The 18,500-nt window shown below is 42.2% G+C and overlaps 1 protein-coding gene across 1 annotated transcript in view; it reads right to left on the bottom strand.

Moving 5' to 3' along the window:
• The window catches only part of SPTBN5 (spectrin beta, non-erythrocytic 5), an 87,629-nt gene that overhangs the window by 27,503 nt on the left and 41,626 nt on the right, over positions 1-18,500 (bottom strand). The window contains exons 34-41 of the mRNA XM_026033413.1: positions 10,267-10,371; positions 9,856-10,041; positions 6,446-6,601; positions 5,615-5,806; positions 4,827-4,922; positions 2,334-2,452; positions 1,683-1,797; positions 573-686 (exon numbers count right to left, since the gene is read on the bottom strand). Of these exons, the coding sequence (XP_025889198.1) occupies positions 573-686; positions 1,683-1,797; positions 2,334-2,452; positions 4,827-4,922; positions 5,615-5,806; positions 6,446-6,601; positions 9,856-10,041; positions 10,267-10,371 (1,083 nt within the window). The remainder of the gene's footprint in view (positions 1-572; positions 687-1,682; positions 1,798-2,333; positions 2,453-4,826; positions 4,923-5,614; positions 5,807-6,445; positions 6,602-9,855; positions 10,042-10,266; positions 10,372-18,500) is intronic.

Raw genomic sequence — 18,500 nt, 5'->3', positions numbered from 1 at the left:
CACCCACTTTTTACATGATAAATATGAGAGTTAGCTAGTAAAGTCATAAGGTGTGAAGATATCTCTTGTTACATATTACTGTGAAGAAAAGAAACTTTAGAAAAAGTTTGCAAAAATTGTGCTCCATATGAAAAACCTTAATAACTCTGTTCAACAGTGACAATGGGGAAAGGATGTCATGGGTTTCTGCTACTGCACTTCAGTAGAATCAACGAAGACAGTAAAAAAACCAACAAAAAACCCACAATTACATAGAAGCACAGACCCATATTTAATGCTCAGATTAAGTCATGCAAACTGGAGCATGGTTTACAGGAGTTTTTCAAGAATAAGAGCTGGTCAGGGAATGATAATCTAAGATTTTATGTTCCAAAGATCATATCAAAAAAACATCACTGCAGCTTCAGCAGAACTAAAGTCAACATTTCAGTTCATGTCAATAGAGAAAATAGGGGAAAGATTGAGAATTAAATTTGGATTCCACACTTTCCAAGAGATAGAGGACAGCTTAATATTTCCATGAAGAAACATAATCATTGCTATAGCATCGTCTGTGTAGCCCCACTTCTTACCTCCATTTTAGACTTTATAACGCTGATTTCTCTCTCCATCTCTTCATGCCTTCGAATCAGGTTTTCCACACTTTCCACATCTTTCCCATAATCCAATGCTTGTATTAATGCACTCTGAAAGGGGTAAGAGGGAAAATAATAAAAATAGATCATAGTCTTTTAGCCTCTTAGAGCTGCATCCTGCTCACTGCACCTTCTTGTGTTTCTTCCATGTGTGAGGATTTATCAGACCACAGGCAGATATGTCTAATGCAGAGAAGCCACTGTCCAGTTAGTTACCTAATTCCTTTTATCATCATTGAGAAAGGAGGCGGCACTGCTGGAACATGACCCATCACAATTTAAGAGGACATCTAAAACAGGTTAAATGGACTGAGCTCTACAGTACCTATTCCTTCCCACCAGTTAGTTTAAAAGAAGGAAATGGATGAGGGAATGTATTTTGGATACAGTATTTAGTCACCAAGATAAAAAGCTATTTAATTGGAAATTTTATTTGACTAGAGAATATTTATTAGAATTGTAGAATCGGGAAAATTGTGATTCTCTGGAAGTCATCAAGTCCTGTCTGTGCTCAGAGAAGCAGTATCTTATATTGACTTCTCAGGCCTCAGCTCAGTTGAGATCTCAACATTATCAAGGATGGACACTCCACAGTCTCTCTGAGTAAACTCCTTCGGTGTCTGACTACCCTAAATTTGATTTTTTTTTCATTTCCATCCAATTGAAATTTCCCTTGTTGCAACCTGTGTTTACTAATTATTCTTTCACTGTGAACCTAGGAGAAGTGTCTGGCTTCATCTTCTCTGTAACCTCCCGTTAGATAGTAAAAAGTAGCACCCACTTATTGCAGACCTAGTCTATAGCTCATGAAAATACATACCAAGTTTACATTTTTCACTATGAATGACTTAGAGTTATCTCTGTGAAGTGTTTGGACGATACTCCATCCATCCTAAAAAATCAGTACACAGAAAACTATCCAAAGTCACTGCGGGATCCTCTCTAGCAATTAGGCTGCCTGGGTTCATCATCTGTTGCCTAAATAGAACCTGGCTGAATGGTAAGGAACATTTTCTCATGTCTATCAATAAAAACGTGAGGACTCACCTTCTCACTAATTCTTTCAGTGATGTCATCAATTTCCCTGATTAGGGCATGAATTTCTAGGGCTCCCTCTAACTTCTTTCTGTATGCATTCAGGTTCCCATGGAAACTGTTCCACCTGTTTTTGAAAAGGACATTTCAGAGGTAAGGACTTCCACAAGTGAGTTTCATGTCTCAAATATAAGCCTGGATTTCTGAGCTACCTTGTGCACTGATCCACCCAGTAACAGAGAGACTTCACAGAGGGAGAGCATTAGACTGACAGAATAAATACCCAGCCATCTGGATACTTCTATTCTAAGTCTAGACTTTGGAATCTTTAACACTCTGCTGTGATTTAATAGGAGAAAGATGAACTACATCAGGATGACTACGTGGACAGATGTAAGTGCCTTGGCTTTGGAAATGCAGTCTGCGAAGTGCTGCAACGCAGCATATTCACCTCCAAGGCTAGAAACACAACTGAATCCTGCTGTATTAGAAAACCTTCTGGTAACTGCTAAGGGTCTCGACAGGTGACTCCACCACCTGATATTTGGCAGCCATGATGCTAAAGGAGTAAGTATGTATTGTAACTCCTCCTCTTAACCCACTTCAGAGACCTATCTTCCCTTCCTGTTTCTGCTTCACATGGAAGCTTGAAGACATACTCACCTCTCATTGAGCTGCTTCCGGCGCTGATAGATTGTCTTCGTTTCGTCCTTGTTCTGTCTCTCCAGTTTCATGGCCAGGGCATTGATAGCTTTAATGTGCGCATCATCCACTGTCACCTCCTAGAAAGGGAGAAAAGAAGCAAAGGTTTGTGCTCAAAATTCTTGTTGAGCTTTCTACTGAGACATGAAAAACAACAATAAAGCAAGCGTTACGCCCCAGTACCAGAAATTCTAGACGTTTGCTCTGCTAACATGCTTTTAACCAGCACCAGATGAGAAGAACGTAGAGGTAAGAAGTAACATTAATAGCTATAGATACAAAGATAATCTTGGTCTAGACAAGGACCCTCAGAGCTTCCTATCTACTCCTTGAGGAACCCTGACAATCCATAAGTTTGGTTGCAAGATATGGCATTATTTATTCTTTTAAAGCAGTATCACTGTATCTTAAAAGGTATGCTAAACTTTTGAGACCATTTGCTAGCCATGTACCAGTGTACTGTAGAAAGGAAAATATTTGCACATAGCACATGTCATTTGGCCTATAGTGGAATAGTTGTTCTTTTGGAGCACGACCGACGGCCAACACTGAACACTGTTCCAGGGTTCAAAAATATTCTCTCATTTCATGAAACCAGTAAATCACACACTTAGCAGAGAGACATCAATCACTGGTGTAGCCAAAGCACAGCTGCAAGATGCCAGTACACTGTTAATAGCAGTACTGACTCCATTTGTATTTTATTTATGCTATGTCCATGCCAAAATGCACATTTCCATATGTATTCAACTACATTTGACATACACAGCTGTAAAGTAAACAAGAAAAGGCAGCAGACAGTAAGATATTATTTCAACAGAAACCCTGCAGTGTCCTCCCCCGGGAACCAGCAGAACTGGGCTGAAGACTGTTAATAGAAACTTGGGCAGCCGTTAAGGCAGACTGGTTGTTCCCTGTCCTGATCTCAGATTTGTCTATTGGGGAAACCTAGACTAGCACCTATGGCCAAGAGCATCCTGTGGTATACACACCACCTTAGTCTGTGGTGAGGCTTTTGTGCACAGACTTACACTGCCTGGGACATCTTTTACCATCTCTCTGTTGGACTGCTATGAGCTGTAGCAGAGCCCTGCCTCTATCCCTGAGCTCAGGGCTCAGGTGATGACGGAAGGGTGTCTCTGCTCACTGATTCCCTGGTGCTGAAGTTTGGTTAACTTGGCTCTTGGTTGTGAATCAGTGCTAATGCACTGCCACTGGAAATCCTATGAGGCTCTGGAAAAGGAAGCCCAAGGTATTTTCCTTAGTGCCAGGCCTCTCTACCTATTATTCTGCATAGAAGAGGATTGCCTTCTGCTGTCACCGAGCAACAAAATTCAAAGATGGGAGCTGCCGTAATAGGAACTGGCAACAAGATGAGAGAGAACAGAGCTTATTGGAAGATAATATTAGAAGATACCATTAGAGTATACCTCACTCAGTGGTCCTAATACACCCATTCCCAGACTTTCATCACCATTTCCGGGCTAGCAAATCAGCACAACAGTCTCTCCTATGAGACACTGGGACCTGTATGTCCACATCTGTATCAGCCCATACAATAGAGGAGGAGAAGAGGCTGCTGCAAAGTCACCCCCTCAATGGATGGTCTTACAGCTCTCAGTGGCAGGAGCTGGAGCATGTCACCAGCAGGCCCCTGTCATGGCAGGGGGTCCTAGGGTGTCCAGGATAGCACATCCCACTACGGGCAAGAGAGGCAGCTGGTGCAGCTCATCACCACAAAGGAGACTCAGATCCAGCACAGAAATCCAAACTGTGCAGCTGTCCTGTCACGTTGCTGCTATGTGAAGTGTAAACCATTGCTACATTTTACTAAATGCCATTAATATTATGATTCATGACACCACATGTGCTGTATCAACAAAGGCCCTACAAGATTTATTCATTGCATTTTTCTCATTCATTTGTATGAGGGACATGAGAAACTTGTCTGTTCGTCATAAGAGGAAGGGAGAAATATAGGAAGGAAATGGATAGAGAGGTCAACTTTTTTTTTGGAAGAGTTTCTCCACTGACAGTCCATATCAACTTGTAGACTCAAAGAAACTGAGCTGAAATAAACATTTTAATCCACTTCTGGGTGGAAGTCACTGTGGCTTTGAAGACTTCATAACCCAAATTGTAAGTTTGCTCTTTAAGTTACTTCAGGCGTATGTACTCAGACTTCAGTCATGTCGTGCAATCTGAATTTTCAGATTGCCTCAGAAGCACCTGACAGCTCTGTTTAAACATCAGCAAAGCAAAAGGCACAATGATATAACAGCTATTTTAATAACTTACAAAATGGTAATGCTTTGAACCCCCGACCTTTCCCTGCCTCAGGATACTGAACAGTCCTTGCTATGTGGGTACGCTGCTGGGCTGAACAGGTAAGTGCTGCTCCATGTAACTAGTCACACCAGGAATGTAGGGACAGGCGTGGAAAACACCTCTTACCCCTGATGCTGCTCCACGGAACTCATTCAGCTTTTTCATGAGCTGCAGGCAGTGTTCATAGTCATTTCCCACGTCACCTACGTTAATCATAACTTCCTGGGGAAAGAAGCATCCAATAGGCAAATATTTAGGCTAAGAGTACAAGCACACAACATTCCTCAGTGCTTATGCTGATGCAGCAAAAGGGAGTCCCCTCAGTTCACCATGACCCACGAGCTCTGTGATGTTCTGCCTCTATAAACCACCACCTTATAGCTTCTGGCAGAGTCTCCTCTGATCTTTAAATAACTATGAGCTATATTCCCAGCTCCCCTCCTAATCTAAAACTTGCCACTACGTGAAAAGTTGCCAAACTTGCCACTACATGAAAACTTGGTGGATAAAGTGACTATTTTTTTCACTATTAGAAAGAGAAACTTTCAGATTTGATACAAAATGAGGGGCAATGTTAGTTTCCAAATGTTGGAAGCCTTCATTCTAGCTTGCTTTCATTTCTCTATTTGAGGAGAAATACACGTGACAACAGCACCAATAATCACAGTCTCTTCATGTGCACTTTTTGAATGAAAAGATGTGCTAACACTGTCCAACCATCTCTGTCATGAAAACATGCCAGAATATTTTTAGAATTTGTTGAATATGTTCTTCAATATTGTTTGTAGAGCACTTCTTGATTTTGCACAGGCAAAAGCCACTAAGAAAATACTCCAGAAGGTGACACCAGAATTTCATTGTTAAACAACAGGTCTCCAGCATGCTGCTTTGGTTAAATACTGGAATTTACTTACTTTCTCCCTAATCCAGGCTTCCACCTGGTCCACCTTCTGGAGAAATTCAAGGAAATCCCGGCTATCTGCCAGCATCTTTTCCCGGGCAGCAACAGCTCTCTTCAACTTCTCCCAATGCTCATGAAGCGTGCGGACTTGACAACGGATCTCCGCTGATTTGGGGTGGCCTTTTGACACAAGGGCTTCTCCTTTCTTCATGTGCAGAAGACAAAATTAGAAATGAAGGTTGCTACTAATTTGTAATGCGATTACTGTGCTACATGACCTTTCTAGCAGGAGTCTCTCACTTTCTTAACCTGCCCCGCATAATAAATCACTAATGCAAATCCTCCCCTCCCCACCAACAGCGTGCAACTGGAAAGTCTTTACTTATGGAAGGAATAAAGAATAGTACATTAGATCTTTCCCCTGACATGATGACATTCATGGAATGGATGCTCCTGCAGAGGTATTATAGATGACTGTGCCCTTCAGGTAAGTGATTCACCCCTTGAAACTGAATCTAAATTTATGAATCATTCATAAATTGGGCCCTAAATCCCACTTGCATTCTGTAGCAGCAATCACCTCAGACAAAGAAGTCCATGGCATCTTCCTATTGGGATAATAAGGGAACATGGAAGTTTCCTGCATACTGGAATGAAAAAAAATATCTCCCTGCTGTAAATTAACAGCTCTCCATTTCTGTGGCATTGCAACGGTGTTCTTGTCACACAGGCAGAAGGACTGATTAAGAGCTGGTGAACAAACTACATACTCCATCTCCCCGTCCTTCTTTGGACAGAACTTTTCAGTAATCTCTAAAAAACAATGGCAGATTGTGAACATTACCTTACTAACAGCTGTGATGATTTCTTCATTTGCTAGAATCTCAGCCTCAAAGACCTGATGCTTCTGTAGCAGCTTCATTTTGTCGTGCAGGTTGCTGGGGTCTTGTATGGAAGGATCTTCTAGCTTCTGCATGCGCTCACTGATCCAGTCTTCTGCCTGCAGCCATGTGAAGCATTAGAGTTAGCACAACCACTACATGCCATCCTGCAGCCTTGATCCAAAGTAAACCATTGCTCTGTGCAGCTGACTGAGCCTGGACTAGGTAGAGTGAGCAAGGAACCGACAGTTGAGGTTGCCGTTCTGAACTTGACAGGAAATAAAAGCCACTAGGAATGAGAAGTCTTTTTATATGACCACAAGAGTAATGAAAAATACCTTGCATGCCCCACATTTCATCACAAGCCATAAAGAGAATATGCAATCTTCTGGATTAGACCTTCGAACAGATATGCAGGCTTAACATGGTAGACACCTTTATGATCAGATTATAACAGCTGGACCTTGGATTTAGGGCTCTGAATCTCATCTTCTTTGACACTGACTGACCTGTAATATGGGTTGAGATTCTTAAAAATTCTGTACCTCATCTACAAAACAGCAGTAACATTTCCTGATTTCAGAGATGCCGTGAGATCTAGATGAACAATGTGAAGCAAATAAAACCTTATTCATAGGATCAATGAGTCAAATTATCTGAAATCCAACAACTCTGAAAACTCTGCACTTTCTTCTCTTCATTCAAAATGCTCTAACCAAGAATGTTGGATTCTGACACAGAGAGGACTTTGAGGACTAACAGGTAAGTGTTACACGGAATCATATTTTTCTTAAGAAATTATTTCTTAGGAATATTAAGATTCAAATGTATGGGTTTTAAACACAGGGAGAATAAAATAAACAACAGGAGAGTTAGTTTTCCATATTTTTAAAAAAGTTGTCTAATCTTCAATCTTCAGCACTGAGGATTGAACATTTCTATCATTTTCTATATCAGTTTCAATAAACATTTTCTATCTGTCAAGGCACTGAGAACTGAACACTTGGCATAGCTTATAGCTGATCTTGCGCTCAGACCACTGAAGTGCACCAGCGTTTTGACTACATAAGAACAGTAAATTGTTGCCAGCTTTATCAGCTTCAGTCTCTCAACTGTCCTTGTAGAACTGCACTAAACGCACACAAGACTTGACAACAGGAAGATTTTTCCCTGTTAATTAATGTTTTGAAATGTTGCTTCAACTGTTGCAATTATGACTGCATCAACAACAACAGAAATAGCTAACATTAACAGCACAGCCTCCAAAAACCATTCCCCTCTCAAGTACAGTTAGAAACTCAAAGAACAGCCTTATGTCAAGGTTGTGCAGGACGGCAAACTGTCATCTGCTCTTTTCATTTCTGACACTCTCCTCACAAGCTAGGGCCTTCTCCCATTATCCAGCCATACATTAGCGCTTTAAGGACACTTAACTGGCTTCTCATCTGAATGGACGAAGCTACAGGTACAGTGAGACTGAGAAATAAATGGGTCCCCTACACATAACCACTCACAGGGTGATTTTTCTCCTGCTGTCAGTACTAAGCAGGCGGCTAATGACAGACGTGAGCAGAGCCATTTAGTGATCAGTGATCACTACTTTCTGCCAATACAAAAATTGTGCGTGGTCAATGAGAGTAACTAAAGATGACTGCAGGAGTTTTCATGGGACCTGAGCTATGGGGCTGGATCTCCTAATAGGTCAGAATAAGTGATGATCTCACTGCTTTCACAGCTAAACTCAAAACTCATCCCTGCAATTCAACTGTCCTTTGGGAGCCATTTTCATCTAAGAACTTGTGCACACCCAGAACATCATCAGAATGAAATGAAATATTCCATTCTACCCACCCAAGAGGAAAAGCCATATGACTGTAATTTTTTAGAATTCCTTGGTGGCATTCACATTCTGTAGGGGGAGGCAATGAGTTTAGATTGGCTAGGTAAAGGAGCAGCTAGTGTAAGAGCAAAACCTCTCTAGAGAAACCTTGGCTGAGTGAATGTAGGGGATATTAGATGAGGAAAGGGAAATGTTACTTAATAGAGTGGGCCAGATCCCGGGCTCTAGAAGAGCAATTCAGTAAAAACAGAATGAAGGGGCATTCCATCCCAAGCACTGACTTGACAAGTATAGAGAGATGGCAGGGAGGAAATGCAAAAATTTCCTAGCTCGTGGGTTGATTATCTGCCTAGGAGAGCACTGACAGTTCCTCTGCTAGGAGGGTGTTTACAACCCTGTGACCTTTCCATCAGGTGTACATTGCCCTTTTGAAAATAATAGCACTGTGCAATGCATCCTCCACTTCATTTGCTTCCTCTGCTGTTCTACAAGGTGGGTTGGCTGTAAGGTGGCTTGCCAGTGACAGGAGAAGTATTAGCCACATAACAGGACAATATTTGGCTGATACAATCTATTTAAAAAAGAGAGTGCAGCTCTGGCTCTTTAATGTAGCCAAAGAAGAGAGTATTTAAATGTCTGATTACTTTTAGGCAAGTTCCACATGTATCATCCTACAAATGCAATTTTAGAAACTGCTTATTTTTGGATTACTGTCTTAAAAGATGGCTGTCAGCAAGAGCTGTATTACAAGCATATGTTTTCCTTTAGTGACAATCCTAATTGGACCTGTGTCAGGACGTATGTCCTTCACGTGGGCTGGGAGGTGACCAAGTACCTGCAGGTTTTCTTCCTACTGTAGGGGACACTCCAGGGGATGCAGCAGGAGAAGGGGTGTGTTCCAGACCAGGATGAGGGCTTAAAAATGACTCCCTGGGCCTGCTGTTTATGCCAGCACAGAGGATGCTAGCACGTTTTTCACCCACACATTGTGCTGCCCTTTGAAATGGTGACCTCGTATGCCTTTCCAACAGTTTTGCCAGGAGCAGAGCTACAGGACTGCAGGACTTAGGCCAGAACTGGAGAGACAAACATGCTCTCCAGAGACAAGTGCAGGGCAGCTGAGGTGCTGTTACAGCACTGGCTTAGAGGTCTTCAGTGAACACTCTCTAGCAAAGCCTGGTGCCCTCCCCCATACTCTTTTCCACTTTGTATACACTCCAACCTCAAACATCCATTTTTTCCCCTCCAAGGGAGATACAAAGCAGTGGTTGGCAGTTCTTTTTTTTTTTTTTTTTCTTCTTTCTCCTTTCTCATTAGCTTTACTTTAGCGGCGTTCCTGATGTAAAGTAGTCACAAATCAACATGATGATGGGGTAGAGCAACAGCCAATGCACTGGAGCACTTACTCCTTCATGGGAGTCTGGAGCTGCTATACCTGGGATTATCAGTCCACCTGCACTCCGGCAAGGTTCATCCAACAGAGGTAGGCTGACCCCCAGCCTTTCAGTCCCTTCCCAATCTAATCCCCCTTACCTCTCCCAGGTTCTGGTAGAAAAATGCCAGAAGAAGGGCTGTCTGCAGCCTCTCCCGCCTGCTCTGGGAGAGATCCTTGATCTGCCGCCTCCTCTCTAGGATTGCATTCAGTTTGTGCTGGATCTGCAGTCCTTCCAGTCCACCAGTCTTCTCTATCTTGCTTGCCTGTTCTTGAAGAGACATCATCTAAGGAGAAAACAAATCTGCAGTTACACTTTTGTGCTTCCAAACTGAGTAAAAGAAACAGCAAAACAGGCTCTTTTCCATATCTAAAAGATTTTCTCTTTCTTTTTTGTTGGAAAGAACTAAAAATGGTAAGGATATGTTAAGAAACATGCTGTTGCCATACTAAAAATAAAGTAAAATAAAATAAAAATCTTTCCACCTGTTGGATTTATTTGTTGTTTGTACCTTCTCATCTTGTGAAGCCAGAAGCTTCTCAAAAGCCTCATGTTTCCTGATCAGTCGCTCCACTTCATCTACAGAGCTTCCAAGGTCACTGCTTTTCAAATAAATCTACAAAAAAAAGTTGAATATTTTTCTCAGTGGATTAATTATTGTATAAATTGATGCACAAATGGGAGGAGATATATTAACTCTAGATATAAGGTCCACAGCTGAGAGTACACTTGAGAGATGATGCCTGAGGAGAAGAAAAAGGGTGGAGAACAGAAGGAAATTGAAGTTGGCAATGAAGTGGTAGAACTCCATGGTCTTCAGTAAGAAGAAAATGCATTAAGAGATCCTGCAAAGGAAATTGTCCTGTCACTGCTTATCACCATCATTAAATCACAAGGCAGACAGTGAATTCCTGAGATTCTCTAAACCATCCTTGTATTTCAAAGCAAAATAACACCATCATGCCTGACAGATGTCTGCATGGCTTTTTCTTAAAAGACTTTTGATAACAGAGATTTGGCAGCCTCCCTAGGCAATGTATTCCTGTGCTTCATAACCTTTACATAGCTAACACTTCACCCCATTACCTAATGCTCTCTTCAGCCCTCTACTTAATGCCACCACAGAAAGGAGTTAATTCTCTTTCATGTTTGCTCAAGCTTTTTATGCGTGTGTGTGTGTGTGTGTGTGTGTGTTAGTGTGTAAACTGCCTACCGGGATTTAAACCTTCTGTCAGCTAACCTACCCTGAGCTGGTCAATCTTTCCACATAGGCTGTCTCTTCTTGCCTTCTCATTATTCTCATCATAAATGAAGTTCTTGGAATGAAAGTTTTTAGGCAGGGTTCTTGCAACTTGATACAACACTACCTGAGGCTGTTCCACGGTGAAGGCGACACAGAAATTACTTCTTATGCCCTTTAAACTATAATCTTCCTCATGCATCTGTGTATGGTGCTTATCTTTTATGCAATGCAATGAACTCGCTGACTTGCATTTGCCTTGCAATCTACTATAAACTCTTTTTTTTCTCCTCCAAAGAACTGCTGTCAGATCAGCTTATTCCCATCTTGTATTTATGCAGATGATTATTCCCAAAAAATGTCATAGCTTGTACCTGTACCGAGGGCACATTTGTTTATTTTACCAGGGCATATCTCTGACTTGCTTACATTTATTTTATTTACTGTCAATCTCATCAATCTCTGATTCAGGAAGGGCCTAGAATATCAAGCATAGTTTTAAGGCAGCTGACCTCTGTTCTACTCTGCTACTTATTCTAACACTGCTAAGACTTTTGATAACTAACCCATGTGCATCTCTAACACACCACACTGCGTTGCCCACTTTCCTGGTTTCAAAAAAAGCATCTTGACTACTTGATTATTTTTCCCATACATTCTGTTACTAGTCAATGTTTAATCAAAGGCAAAATAATAAACAATGAAGTCATCTATTCTTAACAAAAAATAAGTGCTTTTTTTTCGCAGGCCAATAGCAACTTACTCTTTCCCTGGGTATCCCATCACACACACGTTAATGAAGAGATGATGCCAAAACAGTTATCAGTCAGATGCTTTGATAGGGCATGAGGAAAAGCTAGCTGTGGACACGGTCAACCAAATACGGCTGGAGAGACTTTTGGAGCAGTTGAGGCTGCCACACAGGACTGACTTGTAGGCCAGGACATAGCCCTGGGTGATCCATTTTGTGAGCTAACGGAGTTGTGTTTCAATGAGGATGAGAAGTCCAACACGTAACTCTATCCAAGTGCAATTAGCAGAGACAGGAGACAAAATCGAGTCCAACCATATAGTGTGAGAGCATTAAGAGGCAGAGAAAGAAACAACACAATCAGTGAAACAGTATTCTACAAAGCCTAGTAAAAGGTACAGGTAAAACTATGCCTCAGAAACATATATACACACAGCAATGTAAGAGTATCTAGAGAGATCTCTCTTGCTTTGCAATACATTCCTGTTCCGTAGCAGTCCGAAACGATGTTTTTTATAGGAGGGAAAAGATGCTCCTCATCTGCTGCTTTAGAAAACCAGTGATGACACTAGTTGTACAGACAGAAGTATTAGATGACTTTTTAACTCCACAGAGCATCTTCTAAAGGAGAGGTTTACCCAACACGTCATGTGTGCAGCAGGATCTGTACCTACCTGGTAAGCCCAAGTGCACCAACAGGCCTTGGTAGCCCTGCTGGCCCACTGACCAGTCCCCCCATCCCTGCCCATGGGCCTGGGTGCTTCCCTGAGGCTCAGCCCCAGGCCTCCCTGAGCTGACCCACTGATGGGCCCTCCTGCACAGACCCCAGACCTCATGTGTCACCTTGAGCACCAGCCAGTTGATGTTGTCACCACCTCTAAACAGCTTGATGGCTGTAGCTAAGAGGAGTGACAGCCAGATGTAGCCTGACCCTCTGGTTCCTTTCTGGAAGTTGATATGAGAGGAATATTTTGCATATACAGGAAAATGCACAGAAGAATTGCTCAGTCCAGATGTGCAAACTGCACTACACTAATCCATGATGAGCACTGGAAGAAAAGTAAGTAAGTGCCATCAGTGCACTAGTGCAGTGCTAGTGCTAAATGCAGTGACTAGCAAGGAGAGGGAAAGGTCCCGGTACAGTGCACCTGTATTTTTTTTTTTTTTAAATTTATTTCTGGCCCATTAATTGTCAGAATGCATAAAGGAATACATTATCATTAAAGCTTATTTAATTTTACATACGAATGCCACTGGAAGGACAATATTCAGTCACTCAACCTCTAATTCTTTCATCTCTCCTACTCATTAAAGGTATGAAATTAAGATGGACTACTTTTTTGAGTGGTTTTTTTTTTTTTTTTTTTTTTTGGTGGGGTGGGAAGGAAGAGGGACGTTGGTCTTCTCTTGTGAAGAAAAAACTCCATACTTGTAGGCTGTAGGTCTGTCTATTGTAGTCCTGTATTATGCCATTTATATTTAACATTATTGCTAATAAACTGAGATAAAATGTCGGTCTGCATAGATTCACTCCTGTTGGTGCTACATTTTACCCCAGCATAGCCACATACTGCATCTCTGTGCTTGTGCTATAAGAGCTTCTGTAAAGGCATTAGACTTTCTCTGTTGTCTATTGTGGATTATTTACTATCTCTGACCAAAAAGAAAGGATTTACAGGAGAAATCGCAATCCCCCTAATTTTCTACATATCACTCCAGCAGTATTTTCTCAGCAACTGTTAGCAACAAAACTGTGAAATCTGTGCTACACAAAGAAAAGATCATCCGTTAGTTTTCCTGCTCAAATATCCATGGCGAAAGAAAAAGGCGAAGGACATATACTGGAAAAGATATTTTTTTCCCCTCTGAAAAAAAAAATGAACAGGGACATCTGAGAGCAGGGGTGTGGGACAGTGAGTCATAGTCAGCTGCTGCAGGAGCGCTCGGAGCCTCGGCTCCTAGTGAAAATCATGGTACGTGAACAACACTGAGCACCGAGTCCCATCCCAGAGCTGTAACCACACTGGGAAATGTTCTTTTGATGTCTAAAAGCTTCAGATCAGGCCCTCCAAGCAGAAGCCTTTGCAGAGCTCATACTTCTGGGATCAATGTTTTAATGCTGGAAAAGAAAACTGGAGGACAAACTGTGCCCGTTACTGCAGCAGCTACGGCAGCACCCTTGGGGGGAAAGCAGTCCCAGCAGCACCAACAGCACTACCTGGGCAGTTGAGGAGGTAAAACCATTTCATTCTGCTTTTTGACAGAAATCTTCTTGGAGCAAATGCTAGAATCAGAACTGCAACATTTTTTCATTGAAGCAATCTTTATAGCAATCTGAAAGCCAAATGGAAACCAGCTCCCACACTATGATGTTGGCCACTGACCAATTATTCTTTTTTTTTTTCCCTTTTTTTTTTTTTTTTTTTTTGGCATAGATATAGCCCCAAACTCCTGCTTTGAATGTGACACGTTAATGTCAAATACAAGCACTGCATACTCCTCAGGTAACCTATGAGGGTCTCCTATGGCACACAGCACGTATAAGCTTTCTCTCCAAGTTATGTGATGAACCACGGCCCATCATCAGGAATTTAATTCTTAGCCACAAAAGCACTAAGAACTTGACTGTTCTGTATATAATGCACTCATTCCTAAATGAAGACTTGCAAAGACTTAAAACCACAAAATGGACTTGGCCCTTTCTGAAATGGAACATGTAACAAATCGCAGTTACTAAAACTGCAAGTGCAGAAACAAGCAGTGGTTTCCGATCTAGAGCAAATTAAGATTTTCATTATTTCTGAGCTTGCTGCATACACTCACCTATGCTGTCATAACAGTAAGACCTCTTATGTAAGAGCTAATGCAGAATTAAGTAAAAAGTCCACCTCAAAATAAATGTTCATTTCAAATAAAGTAACGCTATATATACACTTACGTGACAGTACAGGCCCACTGCAGCTATTCCAGAAACATTGAATGAAACATTTCAGTCATTAGGATAGGCTCTCTGCATGCCACAACTTTGCATTCACACACACGGGCTGGTAACTAGCATAGCCCCAAGACTTCTTGTCTTCCAAGAAGTGTCATTTTTATTTCTCCAGAAGAAAAACAACTTTAAGTATTTGCGTGAATCCACTCTCTTCTCCAGCTTCTGTTCTTCCCAGTTTAACAAGCTCCACATATTTCACCCCCCACTGCCTGTCCTGGGCTTGCTGCTGAGATCGCTGGAAATCAGTGAAAATCTTTCAGCTCTAAGCACGTACCAAATGCCAGAAAAAGTCAATTACTCCCAGATTTCAAATGCCTTCGCTTAAAGCACACAGTCGAGTCCAAATTCTCTGCCTAGATAAATGGTAATAACAGCATGGTTTGATTTGAACTTCTTCTGATAAATGTAAATGCAAAAAAAAAAAATTAAAAAGAACAAATAAATTTGCTTTAGCAAAGTAAACAAATGGGCTTAACATTGTGATTATATATAGTTTGCAATATTGTCCTATGCTTCATGATGGTAAAAGTCATGGTTACAGCATTGTACCCTGTTATAAGTGAAATAAAACACAGTAAGTTGTTTGAAAACAACCTCACAATATTGTTGAGGAAATCTTATGTTACATTTAAAAGTTTTGTTCCTCCCTCTTGCAGAGGGGAATGTTCTCTTCTGCATAAGAATATCATTATCTGATACGGACCACTGACTGCAAATATATACAGGAAATGCACAGATAGCGGCCAGTGCTTCTTTTTCCAGAACTGCTACAATCCTTTCCTCCCACATATCCCCTCCATCCGCTCTATCCTATAAGGGGAACTACGAAATCAGAATCTTACGCCTTTACAAACTGTCATTAAATGCTTACTTATAAAACATTTGCCTGAAGGCAGACTAAACTCTTCTTTAACTTGAGTTTCTCTGCTAGAGGCGTTGCTGAGATGTCCAAATTTGACAAAGTATGGAGACTGAATTCCCTTTTTCTCTTAGGAAAGGGTGGTCTCTCTCTTTTTCTTTCCAGGGAAAAGAGAAAGCAATTTCTTTCTATACACTTAAATATCTCAGCTTTTGAAATCAAGAATTAGTTTTAAAAGTTACAAAACCAGGAATTAATCATTTAGAAATACAGCACAATCTGACAAATAAGCGCATGAGAACAGTAAAACACAAAAATCTAAGACTTCACTAAAACTTCACCGAGGACTTGTCCTGGGTCCCAGAGTGACTAGCAAAGAGGAAAACCAGTCCTTGGCTCTGAAGTCTTGAACCTTCAAGAGCTGAGCACTGTGGTCCAGGTATGCAAAACATGTAAGTACACGCTTAGCATTTATCATGCCATGTCAACAGGGCTACTCAAATGCCTAAAAGGAGACACAAGGTAAGTGCTTTACTGGATCAGATCAGAGCACTCAGCCTCATTTAGAATGGAACAGCTGGTAACTGCAGCCTTGGTAGCAGCAGAACAAAAGTAGCTCTCATTGTCCTGTAAATCACCTTTAGGTAGAAGAACAGAGCAGGAAGAAAACGAGATGGGATCCACATGGCTTGATAAATCCAACTTAAAAATCCTGTTTGTGAATGTTCCTAGAATGGAATGGAAATCTTCACCACTTTCCTGCCAGATCCCAAAGAGGCAATGTTGACAGCAATGGATGGACACCATGCCCTCTCTCTGGCTCTTTGAGTTGAAGATGTGGTATGAGCTGGTATCTTGGTCAAAAGGTCATCAGGGCACACGCTTTCCACAGCACATGCTCCTTGGGAAGGCCTCAGACTAGATGATGCCCACCGCTGTTGGGTGGAAAGCAGTCCCGAGCAGCAAACTGGATTCACTGACAGAGAGAGGCCAGCACCAATTCCCACAGGGTGAAGGGGTGGACCAGCTACATCTGAATCATGTGTTTTGATAAAGATTGTTGGACTTGGGCTTCTTCTAAATTCTCTTACCACCTGGATGGGCACAGCAGTCCAAGGCGTGGCAAGGATCAAGGTGATTTTGGAAACCTTGTGGTGAGCATGTGTTAGTCCATCTCTCACAGTTTTCCGAGACTGTATCCTAGGTGAAGAGTGGTTCTGAAAAACAAGCACCTCTGGGTTTAAATCCTTGCTCATGACCTCATTGCCACTAGCTGAACTTTCTCTTCCAGTCAGGACAGCAGGGGACAGCCATATGTCTCTGGAGACAGCCTGATGGGGAAGTCCAGGACACTTGGCAGAGGAAGTCACATGAAATCTCGTAATTTGAAGTGCAGGAGACTCACCTGAAGAGAAGCTTGTATTTGGTTGCCAGGATCTTGCTGGGAGACCTGCAGGACTTTCAGACACCTTTTCTAGCTGTGGCATAAGGTGACTTGAATGAACATGACTCTTTCCATGGGAATCTGCTCGAAAAGGCTTTACTGTCAAGCTGCAAGTTGAAATATAAAGCTTCATTGAAGCATGGAGGTCTGGCATTTGGTCATTGCACCGGCTATAGCCTTGTTGTGGTGGGACAGGATCGCAAGGTGCTAGAGGTCCATGCAGATTTCTGCTGCGGAGCGTTGAAAGAGCTGGCACTGCAGCCACATCAACGTCCAGGCGCGATGTGCAGCTTGGTGGAGAGTTGCAGGAAAGGACACCAGAGGGCAAAGACACAGCAAGCTTCAAGGGATCGTTTTCAACAGGAGAATTATGACGAACACTTTTATCTCTTTCTGAATGTTGCTTGTAAGATGCAAGTGTTGACCAAGTAGCAGATTCCCCATATCCATTGCTCTGAGCGTCTCTGGGAGGACTGCACCACCTCGACGTCACATCGGAAGGCTTGACACCACGACCAGTGTTCCCCAGACCTTTCCTCCTGTCTTTCTGTGCCAGGACGACATCTAACCTTGTGCAGTAAGCTCCTGGACTGCTTGGAGGCGAGCTGGCATTTGCTGGAGCGATCTCTCCGGTTGCTTGACCAGCGGAAAGGCAGCATGCCGATGCTGGCATTTTTTGGAAAGGCCTGTCCCGCACAACAGATTCAAAAGGTGGTGGTGGGGTCATTCTGCTGGAAGACAGCATCACTTCCACCGTGGAGACATAGATGGGTGCAGATGAAAGTTTGCAGCGATGGCCCCTGCATGACATTCTGCAGTTTAGTCCTAAACGGTGCAAAACCAAAGCCGCAAAAGCCTGTCTTTCCCCCTGTTTTTAAAACCAACGCCTAGTCCTTTTTCCTTTGGCACTGGAAATTTCCATTCTTCCACTGAGGTAAAGGAACGAGAGGTTAATAAACATTCTTCAGGAAAAAAAAAAGATATTAAAAAAATCCACATTCAAAATAAAAAGCACAGCTCTTCCAGGACTGCCACCACCGCCTATCACGTCTGCAAAGTGATATGAGAGTGGGATGGGAAGAAAGATAAATTACAGAGCATGAGGCTCTGCTCCGTGAGTGTTCTGACAGCGAGACTGCAGACAGAGGAGGAGGGAGCCAAAAATGCTTGCCAGAGACAGCCCGTGAACTTGCTGTTATTTCATCTGTGAAAAAAAGGAAAGCAGCTAACCTGAGCAATGCATCTGTTGCTGCGAAAAGGTTAGAATGGAGTAGTGCACGGGGTGCTGCTTCTGCTCAAAACAAAATGGATTTTTCTTCCTTCACTCTTTCAGCTGTTGCTTGTCAGCACTCAGAAAGGCAAGCTCTCACTTCATAGGTCTTAGGAGACTTTCCTACAACAGTTCCATGCAATGGCACAACTGAATTCAAAATAAAAAAAAAAATAAAAGAGATAG

This window comes from Nothoprocta perdicaria, unplaced genomic scaffold, assembly GCF_003342845.1.
Source record: "Nothoprocta perdicaria isolate Ctin4 unplaced genomic scaffold, notPer1 scaffold_129, whole genome shotgun sequence".
Classification (NCBI taxonomy): domain Eukaryota; kingdom Metazoa; phylum Chordata; class Aves; order Tinamiformes; family Tinamidae; genus Nothoprocta; species Nothoprocta perdicaria.
This window is presented reverse-complemented; position numbering and strand designations above follow the sequence as displayed.